We start from the raw sequence: 19,443 nt of genomic DNA on the forward strand, positions 1-19,443 counted from the left end.
ACCGAAAAGTTGTCCCTTTATTTTCTAGTGTGTGGTTTAGTCAACATACTTCAGCCACGTTATTGTGACTCCTCGCCTGCATAAGCTATGTAGTCAAGAGTATAGTTTCCACGGGTAGAAGATTACATGTAGGACTAATACAGTACAAACTCTCGAGGCCGATAAATGAAGAATTCTTTGCCACAGAATATAATTCACTAACCATTACATAATGTATTACCTCTCCACAGAACGTAATTTTCATTCAACTGAATATATATTTTCCTGAAACAGGATATATTTCTTCCCCCCCCCCCACCCCAACCCCACCCCCACCCTTTCGCAAGCTATATTTTTTTCCGCTGCGTAATATATTTCCCGTGGTTTGGTTTAAAAATAATCTTATGAGGACGGAAATTTCTCTCTCGCGGTCCATATTTACTGGGCAAGAACCAAATTTCCCTGCCAAAAACCCTTATTTCTCCGCCAGGATCTCTTATCTCCATCCATGGTTTGTATTTTCCCTAGAAGGGGGGGGGGGGAGATTATTATGTAATCTGAACCACACTTCTCGTGCGTACAAGCGTACATTGCACGCTCACCCCTTTTCTGTAAAGGGGGAAGCTGCGTACCTCTGTGTGCTACAGAGACATCAAAAAGATTGTACAATGTATCATCATCAGATCATCAATGTACATGTTTTCGCAGAATTGGTCATATCACAGCACAATGGGGTACACTACCCTAGGGTACACTGCCACAGGGTACTTTACGTTAGGCAAATACTACATGAAGAAGGGAGGATGGGGGCGGAAGAAAGGAGGGGGAGGGGGAAGCCGAAAAGCGAAAAATAAGGGTGGAAGAAGAAGAAGAAGAGAGAAGGAGGAGAGGCGGAGAAGAGGAAAGAAACAGGAGGGGAAGGAAAAGGAACACTGAGACTATCATTGTGCAATGTATTTCTTCTACTGTTGGATTTACTCCATTATAATTTTCAATTCTGTCTAAGAATCTTATCTTAGGCTTATTATTAAGATATAAAATATTAGGTTTATTATTAAGATATAAAATGCTATAAAACCCTCCATAATTTACACTATTATAAACATTGTTTATCTTCATCAACTTGGCAGACGATAATTTCAGCGCTTCTCAGTGAGTTTGGAACTCTGCCTCGAAATATTACATTCATGACTTTCCTCAACAACACGATTACAAAAAAAAGAAAAGAAAATGGAATGTTCAAAAGGCGTAAGTCAACATAAGTTACTTGAGGGGTTACTGCAGGGGTAACTGGAAGGGTTACTGGTGGAGAAGTATTTATCTTTAAGTAACATAGTTGTGGGGGAAGGGTTTTAATGCTCTCTGCTTCAGCTTGAATACACCGTTAGTTTGATGTGTGAATGAATGTTTTCTACGGCTATTTTACAACTGTTTACAAGCAGTACCGCAAACCTTGACATTTCAGTGTTCCAGTGTGTATATATATATATATATATATATATATATATATATATATATATATATATATATATATATATATATATATATATATATATATATATATATGCAACAATGATCACAAAAACACTGATCCAAGTATGCAGAATAACCACATATGAAAAATAGAAAATGCTTAACGCGTTTTCGGCTAATTCGCCTTCATCAGAGCAAAGTAGAATCAATCAGAACAATCGACTTGTTTCTACTTTGTTTCTACTACTTCAATCGTTTCTACTTTGCTCTGATGAAGGCGAATTAGCCGAAAACGCGTTAAGCATTTTCTATTTTTCATTTGTGGTTATTCTGCATATATATATATATATATATATATATATATATATATATATATATATATATATATATATATATATATATATATATATATATATATACACACTGGACCCTGTATCCTAGACAGCATTAGATTTGGAGCATCTTTCCTGAAGTTGCTGAAAATATTCAGAATATATCCTGAAGATATATTCTCCGTATATATATCCGGTAGATTACAGAATAAGTCCAGGTATTTCCAGGCAAACTTTAAATAAACTTCGATAGTTCACTTCTAAAATATTCCATCTATATCGAAAACATACAGCAGGTATATAATTGGTATATTCCAGACATCATGTACAGGTGTATTCCCGCCACATTCAGGTATATTCCAGGTATATTCCTGGAATACTTCAGGAATAATCCAGGTATTCCTGAAACCCCAGAGAGAGTGGAGTACATTCTAGATGACAGACATTAACATTTAACAAAGCTTCAGAAACCCCTGATTTACACTGTAAACCACTGATAAACACTATAAACCATTGGTTTCTGTGTAAATAATTGATCTATGCTGTAAACTGCTATTTGTGTAGTAAACCACTTATTTTTTGCTGTAATCCACTGATTTCTCTGTACTCTTCGGATTTGTGCTGTAAAACCACTGTTGAATTTATTTTTAAATATTGAAAAATAAAAATTTAACCTCTAAATCATTGATTTACAATGAAAATCATCGATTGACGCTATAACCAATTGATGTATGCTCATTTATACCACTGATTTACGGTGTTAACCATTGATTTATGTAGTAAACAGCTGAATTACACTATGGGTGCTTGTTAAGAAAAGGATAATCCAAAATAAGCCTTAACTTAGTTCTGATGAGAAAAGACGCCTACAGCCTCGCCTTCCAAACCTCTGCTACCATATGCAGATCAAAACAGCAGTAAAGTTACAATAAAGTGCCGGCACAACTTGTATAATTTAAGCAATAAAGTGTAAAGTATAAGTATAGCGACAAGGGAAGCAGCGATGGCCAAGAGGAGCACCCTAAGGATGTCTTCTGCAGGATGTCTGGAAAGAAAAATCCAAGACAGAGTTTAGAGAGAAAACTGGTTTGATGTTTTGAATGTCAATGAGACAGTTGAATACGCTGCTGGAGACTTCCTCTAAACTTTGTATCAACTGTGGTTGGAAAAAACTAATTTAATGTTTGCAACGAAGCTTAATCCTGAGGAGGCTTCCCTGTGAGAGATCACCTGAAAATTTTGGTTTTCTAGTGTGTGTGTGTGTGTGTGTGTGTGTGTGTGTGTGTGTGTGTGCTTGTCTGTTCTCAGCCATTAGTGTTTGCTGGAGTTGTGTTTCAGATTGATTGATTGATAAAGATTAAACCACCCAAGAAGTAGCACGGGCATGAATAGCCCGTAATGTGTTTCAGATTTTTGGTCTCACCTTTAAATCTTCTGTAGACAGGTTTACAATTTCCCCGAGGCAACTGAGCTCCGTCCACATGTACAGAGGTAAATATGAAGTTAAATATGGAGTTAAATATGGAGTTAAATATGGAGTTAAATATGGAGTTAAATATGGAGTTAAATATGGAGTTAAATATGGAGTTAAATATGGAGTTAAATATGGAGTTAAATATGGAGTTAAATATGGAGTTAAATATGGAGTTAAATATGGAGTTAAATATGGAGTTAAATATGGAATTAAATATGGAAGTTAAATATGGAATTGACTTCTATCGCTTCACTTCGTAAAACAATCTATGTGTCTACAACTCTTAACTTTCATTTAGTTTTCTCTGTTGTGTCTGTGGCTCACCGTTACTTATTCTCTGTGTCCCCCTTTTTTGTGTATCGCTCATGCTATTGTCTTACCTATCTCTTTCTGTGATTCCTTTATCATTAAAATTTCCCGAGATTTGATTCCTTTAATCTTTCCTCATAACTCATTTCTCTCAGCTCTGGGACCTGTCTGGTGGCATTCCTTTAAACTTTCTCAAGATTCCCGCACAGAACGGAGACTTTTGAGCATATTTTCTTTCGCCTGATGTGCCTATTCAGCTAGAAGAAAATAGGTACTCTGGAGTTATAGGCAACTAAAACTCCCAAGTTTTCGCCGTCTATCATAAACACGAAATAAACATTAGCATCACCTTCCTCCATCCCCCCCTCCCTCATTCTCTCCCCCCTCCCTCATTCTCTCCCCCCTCCCTCATTCTCTCCCCCCCTCCCTCTCATCTGTCCTCTCTACACATCTTCACCGCTGCCATCCCCTGCCTTCCATCACTTGGGCTCTCCACCTCCTCCATCACCAGCATCATCGGTACTGTCAGCACCATCATTACGGCTGGTCCCCATTAATAGCTTCATCCCATTAACTGCGCAATCTACTCTGCACAGAGCACCGCCTCCGCCAATGAGGTCCTGTGAGGCAAAAAATAATCATGTTACTGGATGCCTGTAAAGTCAGCTGGTCAGTTCTGCTATTTATGTTTGTTGTTTTGAGTTTATAGCATAGGAGCAGATGTAAGAAAATATGAACGTTAAAAAGAGAATAATGTTGAGAATGTTAGGGATACATAGGAAGAGAGAGAGAGAGAGAGAGAAAGAGAAATAAAATTATAACACAAAAAGAGGAATGTCAAAGCTATTCTTGCTTCTACTAATTCAGCTATCACCATTTGCTACTCCTATTACTACTACCAAGGCCCTACGCGGGGCCCTACGAGGGGCCTCGTAGCCTGGTGGAGGGGCCTCGTAGCCTGGTGGATAGCGCGCAGGACTCGTAATTCTGTGGCGCGGGTTCGATTCCCGCACGAGGCAGAAACAAATGGGCAAAGTTTCTTTCATCCTGAATGCCCCTGTTACCTAGCAGTAAATAGGTACCTGGGTGTTAGTCAGCTGTCACGGGCTGCTTCCTGGGGGTGGAGGCCTGGTCGAGGACCGGGCCGCGGGGACACTAAAGCCCCGAAATCTCAAGATAACCTCAAGATAACCAATACTTCAGCTAACTCCACTAACTACTCCAACAATTACCACCTAGGGTTGGTCTAGGTTCACACGCAAATGGTCAGGAAAAAACCTACAAATTAGACCTTGTCATGTCGTAAGTATCCTACGGGCCGGCATCGTAAATGTTCACGTAAGGCATTTTGAAAGCATAATACAAGACGTGGCTCTAGAGTAAAGCATTTATCTTATCTACTTGAAGAGGTACTTATATTAATTCTCTCAATTAAGTCCCTTTGTAATCTGTTCCATATTTTTACTGACCAATTAAATACAATGCATGTCGCTTCTTTAGACTGAAAGCATTCGCCAAGAGCTATATATTTTTTCATTCTGATGAAGACCTATATTAAATCATCTCATTTTCTTCATATATATTTTTTTCGATGGGGTGAATAGGTTCTTATTCTTTTTTTTCATCTTCTTCTTCTTCTTCATCTTCTATCATCTTTGGTGCAAAAAGATTTTCAATTCATCAATATCCTAAAAAAAAAAATTGTGACCAAAATTATGCGATATTCTAGATAAGTGTCAGTATTAGGGTGTGAAGATGAGTCCATCGTATCAAGGCTGGGCTAAGTGAAGATGAGTTTTTCGCATTCTGGTGCCGTACTATCGAAGTCGCCTGTCCAAGCCCGTTCTCTTGATTTGCCACTGTGTCTAAAAACCAACCACCTAACCTAACCAGAAAAGACGATGAGCCACTATAACGCGGCTGAAAAAAAATGACCAAACTACAACTCAGAAGATGGAGAAGTGACGACGTTTTGGTCCCTCCTGGACCATTATCAAGTCCTGGACCATTATCAAGTCCTGGACCATTATCAAGTCCTGGACCATTAACAAGTTTTGGACCATTATCAAGTTTTGGACCATTATCAAGTTCTAAGCAATTATCAAGTTTTGGACCATTATCAAGTTCTGGACCATTATCAAGTTTTTAACCATTATCAAGTTCTGGACCATTATCATGTTTTGTACCATTAACAAGAAACGTCGACGCTTCTCCATCTTCTGGTTGTGGTTTGGTCCTCGTTAACCAGAAAAGCACGTACCCAAACAACCCACTTAACCTATCGAATCCGATGCATACAAAACCCAGATATTTGTGAGTCGTTCCTTTCCATAGTAGGTTGCATATGCATCGTTAGTTACCACATCGTACAAAAACGCGACCAATTAGTTGAGAGGTCGGGCTGCTTTGCCCATTTCCTGTCTATTATTAAGACATTATTACTGGATGAAGGATGTAATCGTGTACTCATCTCACTGTTTAAGAAACACACACACGGAAGTGTAGTAATAAGTTGATTTAATCGACTTGAGATTGGTCCAGGACGGATCGAAACGTCGTCGTCCCTTCATTTTCTAGTGTGTGGATTGGTCAACATACTTCAGTTATTGTGACTCATCGCCTGCATGTAGTAATAACTTAGTGAAGTCATTCAATTACTTTATTATGCACCCCCTACCCATCCCGTTAGCGTTATCTGCGAATTTTACAGTCAAGCATAATATTCTAGTATTTGAGTAATTGGATCCGATTTACAGTTTTGTGAATGCTAATTCCCAGCCACCTCAGAAGGCAAGGCAAATGGACTAGAGGAATAGTTTTGGATTATCAACCATAATATTAATATTTGGGGATGACAAAACTCAAATTTGGCTGAGAGTCAATGTATTAATAATAATAATAATAATTTTTATTTAGGCAAAGGTACATACATAAAGAGATTTTACAAAGTTTGTTGGCTTTATAGATAAGAGCTAGTACATACAATGCCTAAAGCCACTATTACGCAAAGCGTTTCGGGCAGAAGAGATTAGCGATTAGACGTCAGACAGAAAGCAATATAATAATCTAATGGCCCAAGAGCAAAATCTGGGCATGACAATATAAGCTTTGAACTCTTTGTTAAGAAAGAACACTCCTACCTACTCCAAATCCTCTTCCGGTTCAACTGGAGGTAAAAACAAACCTTAACTTAATGTTTGACGATAGAGTTGAGTCAAGTTCCTTCCTTGCCGCTTAAGAGAAGAAAGCAGGATATTAGCTTAAAAACAATTATACGTGCCCATTTGGCACTTAATTGTTATCTTTATTCATTCTTTCCATTCCCCTGTTTTAGCATATCCTCATTTTATTCTCCTTTTTCTTTATCATTTGTTACCAAACATTGACCTCTTCTTTTAAAACCCATAAAAGAGCCTGTTCTATCTCCCTCTCCTCTCATTCAGTCTCGTCCTTACTCCATTCCTTCTCCATTTTTTCCCTCTCCTCTTATTACCAAAACCAACAGAAATAAACAGAGCTGCAAACGGATGTGTCCTGTTGCATACATTTTGAGTGTGAACGGTTCTTCCTTGTCTCCCACGGCCTCAAGAGAATCCCGCCCCATTAAGCACCAATGCTCTTCACGAAGTCGACGATGTGTGTAATCCGAAGCCTCCGTCTGAAGACCTCTATGGTACTACAGTGGCTGTGGGTGTTGCTGGTGGTGGTGTTGCTGTTGGTGTTGCTGGTGGTGTTGTTCTTCCTGTTGGTGTTGCTGGTGGTGTTGTTCTTCCTGTTGGTGTTGTTGGCGGTGGTGTTCTTCTTGTTGGTGTTGTTGGTGGTGTTGTTCTTCCTGTTGGTGTTGCTGGTGGTGGTGGTGTTCCTGTTGGTGTTGCTGGTGGTGGTGTTGCTGTTGGTGTTGCTGGTGGTGTTGTTCTTCCTGTTGGTGTTGCTGGTGGTGGTGTTCTTCCTGTTGGTGTTGTTGGTGGTGGTGTTCTTCCTGTTGGTGTTGTTGGTGGTGGTGTTCTTCCTGTTGGTGTTGTTGGTGGTGGTGTTCTTCCTGTTGGTGTTGCTGGTGGTGGTGTTCTTCCTGTTGGTGTTGCTGGTGGTGGTGGTGTTCTTCCTGTTGGTGTTGCTGGTGGTGGTGTTGTTCTTTCTGTTGGTGTTGCTGGTGGTGGTGGTGATCTTCCTGTTGGTGTTGCTGGTGGTGGTGTTGTTCTTCCTGTTGGTGTTGGTGGTGTTGTTCTTCCTGTTGGTGTTGGTGGTGTTGTTCTTCCTGTTGGTGTTGGTGGTGGTGGTGTTCTTCCTGTTGGTGTTGCTGGTGGTGGTGGTGTTCTTCCTGTTGGTGTTGGTGGTGTTGTTCTTCCTGTTGGTGTTGCTGGTGTTGTTCTTCCTGTTGGTGTTGGTGGTGTTGTTCTTTCTGTTGTTGTGGCTGGTGTTGCTGGTAATGTTGTTCTTCAACTTCTTGTGACTGGCAGGGTTATTGGTTTTGTTCTCCATGCTGTGATTCTTGTTGATTCTTGATTCTTGTGATTCTTTGTGTGAGATACTAATATGTTAATGAGAGAAAGGTTTGTGTGTGTGAGTGTGTGTGTGTGTGTGTGTGTGTGTGTGTGTGTGTGTGTGTGTGTGTGTGTGTGTGTGTGTGTGTGTGTGAGTGTGTGTGTGTGTCTGTGTGTGTGTGTGTGTGTGCTCGCGCGGGCGCTCACCTAGATATACTCACCAAGATGTGCTTGCAGGGTCAAGCTAGGTTCCTAGCCCCGCCTTCCGGACGTTCCTAGATTAATGCAATGACTTATTTCTCACACTTTCATCATATTTACACATAACACTTTTAATAGAGTTAGCTTCCCCTTATTGACAGCTCTATAACACTTGAAAGCTTCTTTCTGACGTCTCTGTGACACATTTTTGTCTCCAGTTTGCATCTATGACCCCTTGTTTTTGCTCCTCTTTTACCCTCTTATATATTATTACCACCAGGTTCTCCCTATCTCTCATTTCCTCTAGTGTGGTAAGGACCAGTTCTCTCAGTCTTTCCTCATAGCTCAATCCCTTGGTTCAGGAACACACATACACACACACACACGCGCGCGCGCTCACACACAAACTCAACCCCCGCCCCCCTCCCTCACACTCAAATACAAATCATATAGTCACAAATCGTATACACTCACGCACAAATACAGTTCAAACACACACAAACACGGATTACAAGTACACACCATCATCCTGTATTGTTAATTCCTCTCCCCATCTCCTTTCATCTCTCCTTCTCCACTAACCCCCCACCCCACCCCCATCCCACTCTCTTTCCCAACCTTTACCCTTCCACTGTCCCTCCCTCCCTCACCTCTCCCATCCCCCCTCCCATGGGACCTCGTTTATTATAAAAATGTAAACTAGAATAATGGGAAATATGAAATCATCCTGCCAGAGTGGTCGTGTTTAACGCCAGGCTGGTCAGGGAGGCTTGGAGGTAAGGAGGGAGGGAGGGAGGCAGAGAGGGAAGGAGGAAGAGAGGGAGGGAAGGAGGAATAAAGTCATAGGGGAAGGAAGGAAGGAGGAATAAAGTCATAGGGAAAGGAAGGAAGGAGGAACAAAGGTAAGGGGAAAGGGAGGAAGAAGGGGGCAGAAAAAGCGATGATAGGAGGGAAGGAGAGAGAGACTGAGAGGTAAGATGAAATCTATAGTAGAGAGAGAGAGAGGGAGGGAGAGGGAGAGAGAGAGAGAGAGAGAGAGAGAGAGAGAGAGAGAGAGAGAGAGAGGAGAGAGAGAGAGAGAGAGAGAGAGAGAGAGAAGTGAGAGAACGAAGGAGGGGAAGGGGAAAAGCCCTACGGTTACCAAATATAATTTACATACATTGAATAATTTTGACTATTACTCTAAAAAATCCAACCAAGATTTTTCGCCCAGTGAACGTTCACTTAGAAAACGTAAGTCATGAGTTAAGACGTTTAGGGCTTCGCCACTGTCGGTTTTTGGCACTGCAGTTTCAATATAGTTGGTTTGGTTTATTATACTGCAGTGCGTGGGCGTGCAGGTGTGGCCCGGGGGGGGGGGGATGAGCTCAGGGTGGTGTGTGTTGGAGTGTGGGTGTGCAGGGCGGGGTGTGGGAGTGTTGGGTGTGAGGGTGTGCAAGCTGGGTATTGGTGTGGGCATGCAGGCTGATTGTTGGTTTGGGTAACAATAAATAGGTGCCCGGGAATTAGGCAACTGTTGTTGGGTTGCATCCTGGAAAGGGTCAGTAGTTTGACCTTAAGAAATCGCGATAGAAGCCTAATATATATATATATATATATATATATATATAGAGAGAGAGAGAGAGAGAGAGAGAGAGAGAGAGAGAGAGAGAGAGAGAGAGAGAGAGAGAGAGAGAGAGAGAGAGAGAGAGAACTGGCTTCCTGTTCCCTGTAAAACTATTTATTATTAATTATTTTAATCTATAAAAACGTATACAATCTTAAAATAATAATAATAATAATATTTTCTTAGGCATCATTGATTTCCTGAAGTCTCATAATTATCATATGTGATGTTTTCTAAAGTAAAATTATATTACTTAAATCTTTTAATTGTCAAAACTGAACGTTTTCTGATTGATTTTCTTAAAAAGACATTGATGAAAACCGCCTCCCCAAAGCATCTAAAATGACATGGTTTCTTATTTAGAAATTAGTAAAACAAAATTTTGCCTGTTTTCTAAAATATTAATAATTTAGTATTTGTGTAGGTCATTATACTATAGTGAGAAAGACGAAACACAAATAAATAAAAAATTAAAAGTGGAATTTTAAAGTTTTTTTGTAATATAGTTATAGAATAATTTAGTATTATAATACAATTATTAGTAATTATTTAATAATGTGGAAAAAGAACACTAATAATAATTGATAACCGAACGAATTCGTCCAAGAAAATTTTGTCTGAAGTGTATCACAAAAAACATGTTATTTTGTCGTTTTTCGAGAGGACGGCGTACTGGTATAAATCTAAATTAACATACTGCGAGGATGAAACCTGCAATTTTCTCTAAGTACATAATAAGTACACGATAAGTACATAATAAGTGAGGTCTTGTGCGTCGGATTACATAGACTTGAGTTTGACCACAGACCCTCAGTGTATAAAAATATAACCTTTTAAGATGGCCAAATTTTTTTTGGTGACCTGATGTTTTAAATGTTGATTTTTTTTTTGTTACGATCCGTTACTGCAAATAAGAAAAATCAGAAAATCAGAAAATATGTAAATCAGAAAAAGAAGTTGTTGATGTTTAAGATTCGCTACTTGGAACAAAAAGTTCCAAGCAGCACGGGCTATGGTGAGCCCGTAATTAGAAAGAGAAAAATTTTCCTTCTTAAGGATAAAAATGAATCTCTGCTCGAAATAATGGTTCGTAAAAGGATATTAACCTTCTGGGTCTTATAAAGTCCGTAAAAACACTATAGGAAGGGGTTATTGACTCTTAAATTATTATAGAAGGTCATTCTCTTCTTTGTTCTTATCAACGTCTTTGAATTTTTTATTTTAAAGTCTGCTTAAGTAACTTTGATCAGATTTTCTAAATCATCTGTATCTAGCTACAGGACTTAGATTAGGTTTTCTAGAGCAGAGTTCTTCAAAGTTTTTCAGGCGTGACTCAATTTAATTTTATACAATAACCTCACAACCCACTGACATATAAGATGTGCTAATATACATATTATAAATATCATTTATACATACATAAAATGTTCACATGTGCATTTTGGTGAAGTCTGATTGAATTCTAATGAATGTAAGATGATACAAAAAATATAAATTCCTTATAAAATGGAACAGAGTACAGGAGAAATTTGTAATTAGGCTTACCTGTTCAGTGCGTTTGGTGGGTCAATTTGCTGCTTGTTAAGGTGGCCCAGTCTGGCTTGCAGGAGGATCTGGCCCACAAGGAGATTGGATGTAGGGGTCAAGACAGTTTGTTTCCTTGGACTTGAGATCTGGTAGGGTTGAGAAAACAGCTTCATACAAGGACGCCTAAGAAGCCTCTACTGAAGCACGTCCAGGATTTACATATAATCCCCATACACTCTAGTGTTCTTCTCCACGCTCCATATGGGACCTCCAGACCTCTTGTGGGTTCAGTGGAATGCCAGGTTGAATAGCTTTTATCATGTCGGTGGTCCAGAGATAAGGTTTGGGAGTACCCAAGTCGAGGGTTTGAATCCCATGCATTACTCCATTTAGTTTTCTCATTGATTTATCACGATAGTCATAAATGATAATCCTTGTGTGTATAGTAATAATAATAATAATAATAATAATAATAATAATAATAATATTAATAATAATAATAATAATAACTATTAATATTATTATTATTAAGGATAATTATTTATGTTATACTAATAATAATAATAAAATATTTAGTAAATGTTAAAATGCCTAACACACTCCCTCACACTTCTCTCTCATGTCACTCTTTCCCCTCACCTCTCTACCTCCCTGACCCCCTCACACTTCTCTACCTTCCTGACCCTCTCACACCTCTCTCCCTCATGTCACCCCTCCCTCACTTCCCTGCCTCACGTCACCCCCAGCGAGGCAGCAGTGTGCCACCGCAATTATTTATACGAGCAGGTCTCATGGTGTCCCTGTTTATTTTCCCGCCCTGCTCATTATCTTGCCTCAGACAGACGGGCCATCACAACCACCTCCACCATCCTCACTTTTCTTCCCCCCCCCCCCCACACACCCACTTCAACTCTCCCCTTTCCTTCACCCTAATCCCCTTTTCCTTATATCCCCGCCCCCTTTCTTTTCCGCCCTGTTCCATTTATATTTCCATTGCCCTCTTGTTTTGCTTCTTCTGCCTCCTTTTCTATTTATCCTGCCCCCCATTTTCCTTGTCCTATTTCTTCTTCCTATTTCCTTCACCTCTTTTCTGCTTTCTTCCACCCCTCTACTCCACCCTTACACCCCCAACCCCACCTTTCCTCCCTCTTCCCCACCCATAGTAGGTGGGGGGAGGTGGGAGGGGGTTGGGGATGGGGGAGGGTGGTGTGGTGAGAACGAGTGAACTAATAAATCAAAGGAAGTATTAAGAAGGGGGTGAGACATGGCAATGCGTGGGAGTTCATGGGTGTGCGATTATGTACATGGGTGTGTAAGGCAATACATGGGAGTCAATGGATGTACGCGGGAGAAGATGCAAGTGGAAGGACAAACTAGCTGATGACAGTACCCACGTACCAGCCTCCAGACAGTATCCACGTACCAGCCTCCAGACAGTACCCACGTACCAGCCTCCAGACAGTGCCCACGTACCAGCCTCCAGACAGTGCCCACGTACCAGCCTCCAGACAGTGCCCACGTACCAGCCTCCAGACAGTGCCCACGTACCAGCCTCCAGACAGTGCCCACGTACCAGCCTCCAGACAGTACCCACGTACCAGCCTCCAGACAGTACCCACGTACCAGCCTCCAGACAGTGCCCACGTACCAGCCTCCAGACAGTACCCCCGTACCAGCCTCCAAACAGTGCCCACGTACCAGCCTCCAGACAGTATCCACGTACCAGCCTCCAGACAGTGCCCACGTACCAGCCTCCAGACAGTATCCACGTACCAGCCTCCAGACAGTGCCCACGTACCAGCCTCCAGACATTGCCCACGTACCAGCCTCCAGACAGTATCCACGTACCAGCCTCCAGACAGTGCCCACGTACCAGCCTCCAGACAGTATCCACGTACCAGCCTCCAGACAGTGCCCACGTACCAGCCTCCAGACAGTATCCACGTACCAGCCTCCAGACAGTGCCCACGTACCAGCCTCCAGACAGTGCCCACGTACCAGCCTCCAGACAGTATCCACGTACCAGCCTCCAGACAGTGCCCACGTACCAGCCTCCAGACAGTATCCACGTACCAGCCTCCAGACAGTGCCCACGTACCAGCCTCCAGACAGTATCCACGTACCAGCCTCCAGACAGTGCCCACGTACCAGCCTCCAGACATTGCCCACGTACCAGCCTCCAGACAGTACCCACGTACCAGTCTCCAGACAGTGCCCACGTACCAGCCTCCAGACAGTATCCACTTACCAGCCTCCAGACAGTACCCACGTACCAGTCTCCAGACAGTACCCCCGTACCAGCCTCCAGGCAGTAGCCACGTACCAGCCTCCAGACATTGCCCACGTACCAGCCTCCAGACAGTGCCCACGTACCAGCCTCCAGACAGTATCCACGTACCAGCCTCCAGACAGTGCCCACGTACCAGCCTCCAGACAGTGCCCACGTACCAGCCTCCAGACAGTACCCACGTACCAGCCTCCAGACAGTGCCCACGTACCAGTCTCCAGACAGTGCCCACGTACCAGCCTCCAGACAGTACCCACGTATCAGCCTCCAGACAGTATCCACGTACCAGCCTCCAGACAGTATCCACGTACCAGCCTCCAGACAGTGCCCACGTACCAGCCTCCAGACAGTACCCACGTATCAGCCTCCAGACATTGCCCACGTACCAGCCTCCAGACAGTGCCCACGTACCAGCCTCCAGACAGTGCCCACGTACCAGTCTCCAGACAGTGCCCACGTACCCAGACAGTGCCCACGTACCAGCCTCCAGACAGTGCCCACGTACCAGCCTCCAGACAGTGCCCACGTACCAGCCTCCAGACAGTGCCCACGTACCAGCCTCCAGACAGTACCCACGTACCAACCATCACTCTGGTCTACCGTCTGTGTCAAAGGATTGCGTAGACAGACAGACAGACGAGGCAGATAGACAGACGAGGCAGTATCTGTCAAATAAAACGGAAAAGATGCGATAATTCCCCCCCCCCCGTATATACCAACCATGCAGCCTGTGGTGAGTGCGTACCAGAGTGTTCGTACCAGGGTGTACGTACCAGGGTGTAGGTACCAGGGTGTACGTACCAGGGGAGTACCGGAGCGGTCAGTCTCCAGGTGGAGTGCGTCATGGGACGAGCTGTGTATCCGTCCATCGTCACAACATTAATATGACGTCACACGACGGGATAAATATTTGACGGGAATCTTCTCCCGGCTCCGGCAGGCTTGGGTGATGCTGGGAGGTGTGGGGGGGGGGGGAGGGGAGGATGAAGGGCCTGTGTGAGGGAGGAGGGAAGGGAAAGGAAGGGGTGTAAAGGGTTTACAGAATGGCAATTAAGTCAGAGATGGGGGGGGGGGGAAGAGGTTGACTCAAGTTTTTTTTTTGCAGCGTTATATCTTCTTCCTACTTATCTTCCTGTGCAGGCGATGAGTCACAGTAACGTGGCTAAAGTATGTTGACGAGACCACACACTAGAAGGTGAAGGGACGACGACGTTTCGGTCCGTCCTGGGCCATTCTCAAGTCGATGTGAATGGTCCAGGACGGACCGAAACGTCGTCGTCCCTTCACCTTCTAGTGTGTGGTCTGGTCAACACTTATCTTCCTTCTTCCTACGTCCTGTTTTCCACCGAGTCGTGGAAACCATTATATAAATATGCTGCTGAAAACTAATGGATAAAAGGCATTACAAGTGGCATATAGGCGTATAGAAGTTTTAAATATGTCCACACAAAATAGAACACGAAATAATGTATATTAACTTGAAAAGTTTAGGTTCAGGAAAGACCTGGGTAAATACTGTATATACATAGGTATATATAAGGAAATGTATATGTTTATCTCTCAGAATGTTCGGTAATACGTTTATTGCTTGTGATGTGTATCTATGTATTAACACGATGTACTGAATGAGGTGAGAATAGCTTGAGCTACCTCATCCCTTTGATTTTACCTCAATAAACTTATTTCAATTTCAATTTCAATTTCAATAGGTATATACTGGATTTGAAATAGGGTTACAGACTAATAGAACCAATTACCCGGTAACATAATAAAAGGTAAATACTGGATTAGAAATAGGGTTACAGGCTTATATAACCAATTTCCGGGTAACATAATAAAAAGTAGAATCACTGGAGTGTTTCTAGAGTAAGTTAGACACGTACATAAATGAATTTGATTGAATATTAAGAGGAACTGTCCTATATGGTCCCACTTATACCTACTGCAGCTTTCTATATTATTATATATTCTTATGTTCTACCTTCACATGCATTGAACAAACAACAAGTGAACTAATAATTACCATAAAGCAACACAAAACGAAAAAAGTAAAAAGTAAAGAAAGTACAACAATTCTCACCAGGAAGACAAAAGTGACCGCGACGACCCATGTTAAATCGCAGCAGTCCGCTCAGAGTATCACTGCAAATTACATTCTTACCTTCAAAAAAAAAAAACAATATATACATACACATTAGAAACGCCTGCGAACATTGCAGCCAACCACAAGGCGGCGATATAACAAGCACGTGGCTGCCTTTAATGACCTCACAAGCCATTACTCCGGCCATAACTACGAATTAACATCTTAACACCCCCTTCCCGTCCTCTCCTCTTAAGCCAATTCCCACCTCATTTTTTTTTATTCCCAATTTACCATAAACAATGGGAATGATGGTGCGGCCATGCGACCGTCTTCCATCGGTCTCCAAACCGCAATCATCAGAACGAGGTGTTGTCGTCGAAGGATATAATCTGCAACCCTTACTAAATTCTCTCTCGATAACCGCAGGGATCTCTACGCTGTGTGCCCTTGTTTGGGTTGGACTGAATGTGAATTTCCGATCACGTCGGTTCAGAGTCACTTGGACAACTGAGGGAGTCATCCCGACCACTGAGGGAGTCATCCCGGCCACTGAGAGAGTTAACTGAACAATTGAGAGACTCATCTGGTCAATTAAGTCATCCGAAGAACTGATAGAATTGTCTGGGCAACTGTAACCTTAATTAATTCGATGCATCCTTCAATTATTATTAAAGTTTTGAAATAGACATTTAACGGAAATTAATAAACTCATTTAAAGTGTTAATACTAATCTGAGGGTGGCATTTCGTCATGGTTAATGACTCATCTCATAATTACTTCCCCTCAGTAACTGACGAGTCGTTTGTTGTCAAGCTGAATCATGTTCTCGATTCATCTGGCCGATGGTCATCTCAACTTATCCTGCTCATGTCGAACTTGTACAGCGTGTCACCTCACAGAACTCCTCAGTGGGTCTTGTTTACCTGAACATCCAACACAGACCAGTTCGTAAACAAGGACCTCTCTGGCCGTGGCTAAGGGATCCGGGTTTAACATATCTGGCGCTGCCAGCGGAAACAATCTGTCGAAACTAGACCAATAACCAACTGTACGTAGTCCCAGAAGAAGTTAGTGATGAAATGAGTCAAAATATGTTAATAAATGTCTCTACATTTATAATTGGGAAAGATTACATAAAATTTACAAGTGGGTCAATATCAAGTGACAGCCGCTGGAGAAAGGTGGAGGCAGGAAACTGTATTTTATCTGAACAGCTGCTGGTGGTTTGTTGAGGGGGACAATCTTATGCGACCTTTCATTTTCTAATAGAATTCATCCTGTTAACTTTTGGTGTGAATCTGTTTGTGTGTGGGCTTGTGGAGGTGGGGGAGTGGGGATAGGAAGGACTGGTTTCGCATTTGGAGGACAGGGAGGGCTTTTGTGGAATTGGGTGGATGGTGGTCATACTGCACTTCTTTCTGGGGTTGCTGAACGGCTTGTGGAGGGTTTCCCACTCTCTTCTAGGATTATTTGGTTAGTGGCTGTGTTTCCTGGCTCCCTTGTCTCTCTCTCCCTGCGCCTCTTCTTTGCATCTGCTGCCCTGATTCTCTATCCCTTGTCTTGTCCCTCTGAAAGAATACCTTTTTGTATCCTATTTAACAGTTTGCTTCACTTTGCCTGAATTTTCTCTTTTGTTGAACTTTTCATGAATACTATCTTTATCAGTCAATCTCTGTTCTTGTTGTACCAGCTTAGTCTGAAAATCTTCTCTGTATTTTGTTTTCTATATTCTCTATATATCTGCAACTGATGCTTGGTTCTTAACTTTCCACTCTAACTGGCTGGAGCTTTCTTGTTTCTCAATACCTCTTACAACTACTGCTCTTTTACTTCCCAGAAGCTGACTAATACATCTTCCTGCTTCCTGTGAAGTAGATGCCTTCATGACAATTCCTTCACTGTGGAAATGGCTTCTTGAGGGATGGTTGTTGTCTGGTACTGAGATGAGTTCTCATTGAGGTATTTTTTCTCAGCTCGTCTTGTAAGCAGCGTATTGTGTATTTACTATTTGTGTCTTCAGAATCGAGCTATTTGCTCTTGGACTGCGCTTTTCTAACCAGTTATTTTTTCTCCATTATATCTACTACATATATATTTTTCCCTAACACACTCGCGCACACACACACACACACACACACACACACACACACACACACACACACACACACACACACACACACACACACACACACACACACACACACACATTCCCAGGAAACAGCCCACAGCAGCTGTCTAACTTCCAGGCACCTATTTACTGCTAGGGTGAAAGAAACTCTGCCCGTTTGTTTCCGCCTCCGCCGGGAGTCGAACCCGGACCATTAGGACTACGACCCCCTAAGTGCTACTCCCTCAGCCGCGAGGCCCCATGGCCCCCATGTGTGTGTATGTGTGTGTTTGTGTCTGTGTGTATGTATACACACCTAGTTGTGCTTGCTGGTGGTTGAGCTCTGGTTCTTTGGTCCCGTTTCTCAACTGTCAATCAACTGGTGTACAGGTTCCTGAGCCTACTGGGCTCTCTCATATCTTCATTTGAAACTGTGCATGGAGTCAGCCTCCACCACATCACTGCTTAATGCATTCCATCTGTTAACTACTCTGACACTGAAAATGTTCTTGTCCCTGTGGCTCATTTGGGTACTCAGTTTCCACCTGTGTTCCCTTGTTCGTGTACCACCTGTGTTAAACAGTTTATCTTTATCTACCCCTGTCAATTCCTCTGAGAATTATGTAAGAAGTGATCAGGTCTCTCCTAACTCTTCTGACTTCCAGTGTCGTGAGGTTCAGTTCCAGTAATATTTCCTCATAGCTCATTCCTCTTAGCTCGGAGACTTGCGTGGTGGCATACCTCAAAACATTTTCTAACTTCGTTTTGTGTTTAACTAGATGTGTACTCCATGCTGGAGCCGCATATTCCAGTATTGGTCTGACTTATGAGGTATACAAGATTTTGAATGACTCCTAACAAAAGTTTCTCGAAGGCAGTTCTTATGCTCGCCAGCCGTGCATACGCCGCTGATGTTATCCTTTTGATGTGGGCTTCAGGAGACAGATCTGGTGTAATATCAACTCCCAGACTTTCTCTCGTCCTGACTCCTGAAGGATATCCTCTCCCAGCTGGTACCTTGTGTTTGGCCTCCTGCTTTTCACGCCTATTTTCATCACTTTGCCCTTACACGAGTTAAACTCTAGTCTCCATTTGTTGGACCATTCCTTCAGTCGGTCCAGGTCATTCTGTAGTTTGTGTGTGTGTTCACATTCGTGTTTGAGTGAGTGAGTACGTATTTGTTCATGATTTAATTTCTCCGTCAAACACCATCTCTCTTACATTTTTTATTTCTTTCTGTGTTCTAAAATGTTTTAATTTGCGATCCTCATTTCTCCCTTCTCTCAGTCCATTATTTCTTACCCTGTCTCATCATCGTTGATACTTACGTCTCTCTCTCTCTCTCTCTCTCTCTCTCTCTCTCTCTCTCTCTCTCTCTCTCTCTCTCTCTCTCTCTCTTACTTGGTTCATTATTCCTTATTCGTTAATGCATTCAACCCCTCCCTTACCATAAAAAATAAGCACTATTTAGTCTACACCAGGGCTATAAACTATGGGCACCGGAAGTTCTTTACATCCGGGTTGTCCAACAGGTCATGCCAGCACTCCGCTAAGAAAATAACACTTTTGATACCGTGGGTA

At 42.5% G+C, this 19,443-nt stretch overlaps 1 protein-coding gene across 1 annotated transcript; it reads left to right on the plus strand.

The window, feature by feature from the left end:
• The first annotated feature begins 12,762 nt into the window (after positions 1-12,762).
• Positions 12,763-14,364, plus strand: LOC138368730 (proline-rich protein 36-like). The gene has a single exon (XM_069331453.1). It carries the CDS (start codon positions 12,763-12,765, stop codon positions 14,362-14,364), a length of 1,602 nt encoding a protein of 533 aa, XP_069187554.1.
• Positions 14,365-19,443: the final 5,079 nt, after the last annotated feature.

The sequence above is a fragment of the Procambarus clarkii genome, chromosome 26 (assembly GCF_040958095.1).
Source record: "Procambarus clarkii isolate CNS0578487 chromosome 26, FALCON_Pclarkii_2.0, whole genome shotgun sequence".
Classification (NCBI taxonomy): domain Eukaryota; kingdom Metazoa; phylum Arthropoda; class Malacostraca; order Decapoda; family Cambaridae; genus Procambarus; species Procambarus clarkii.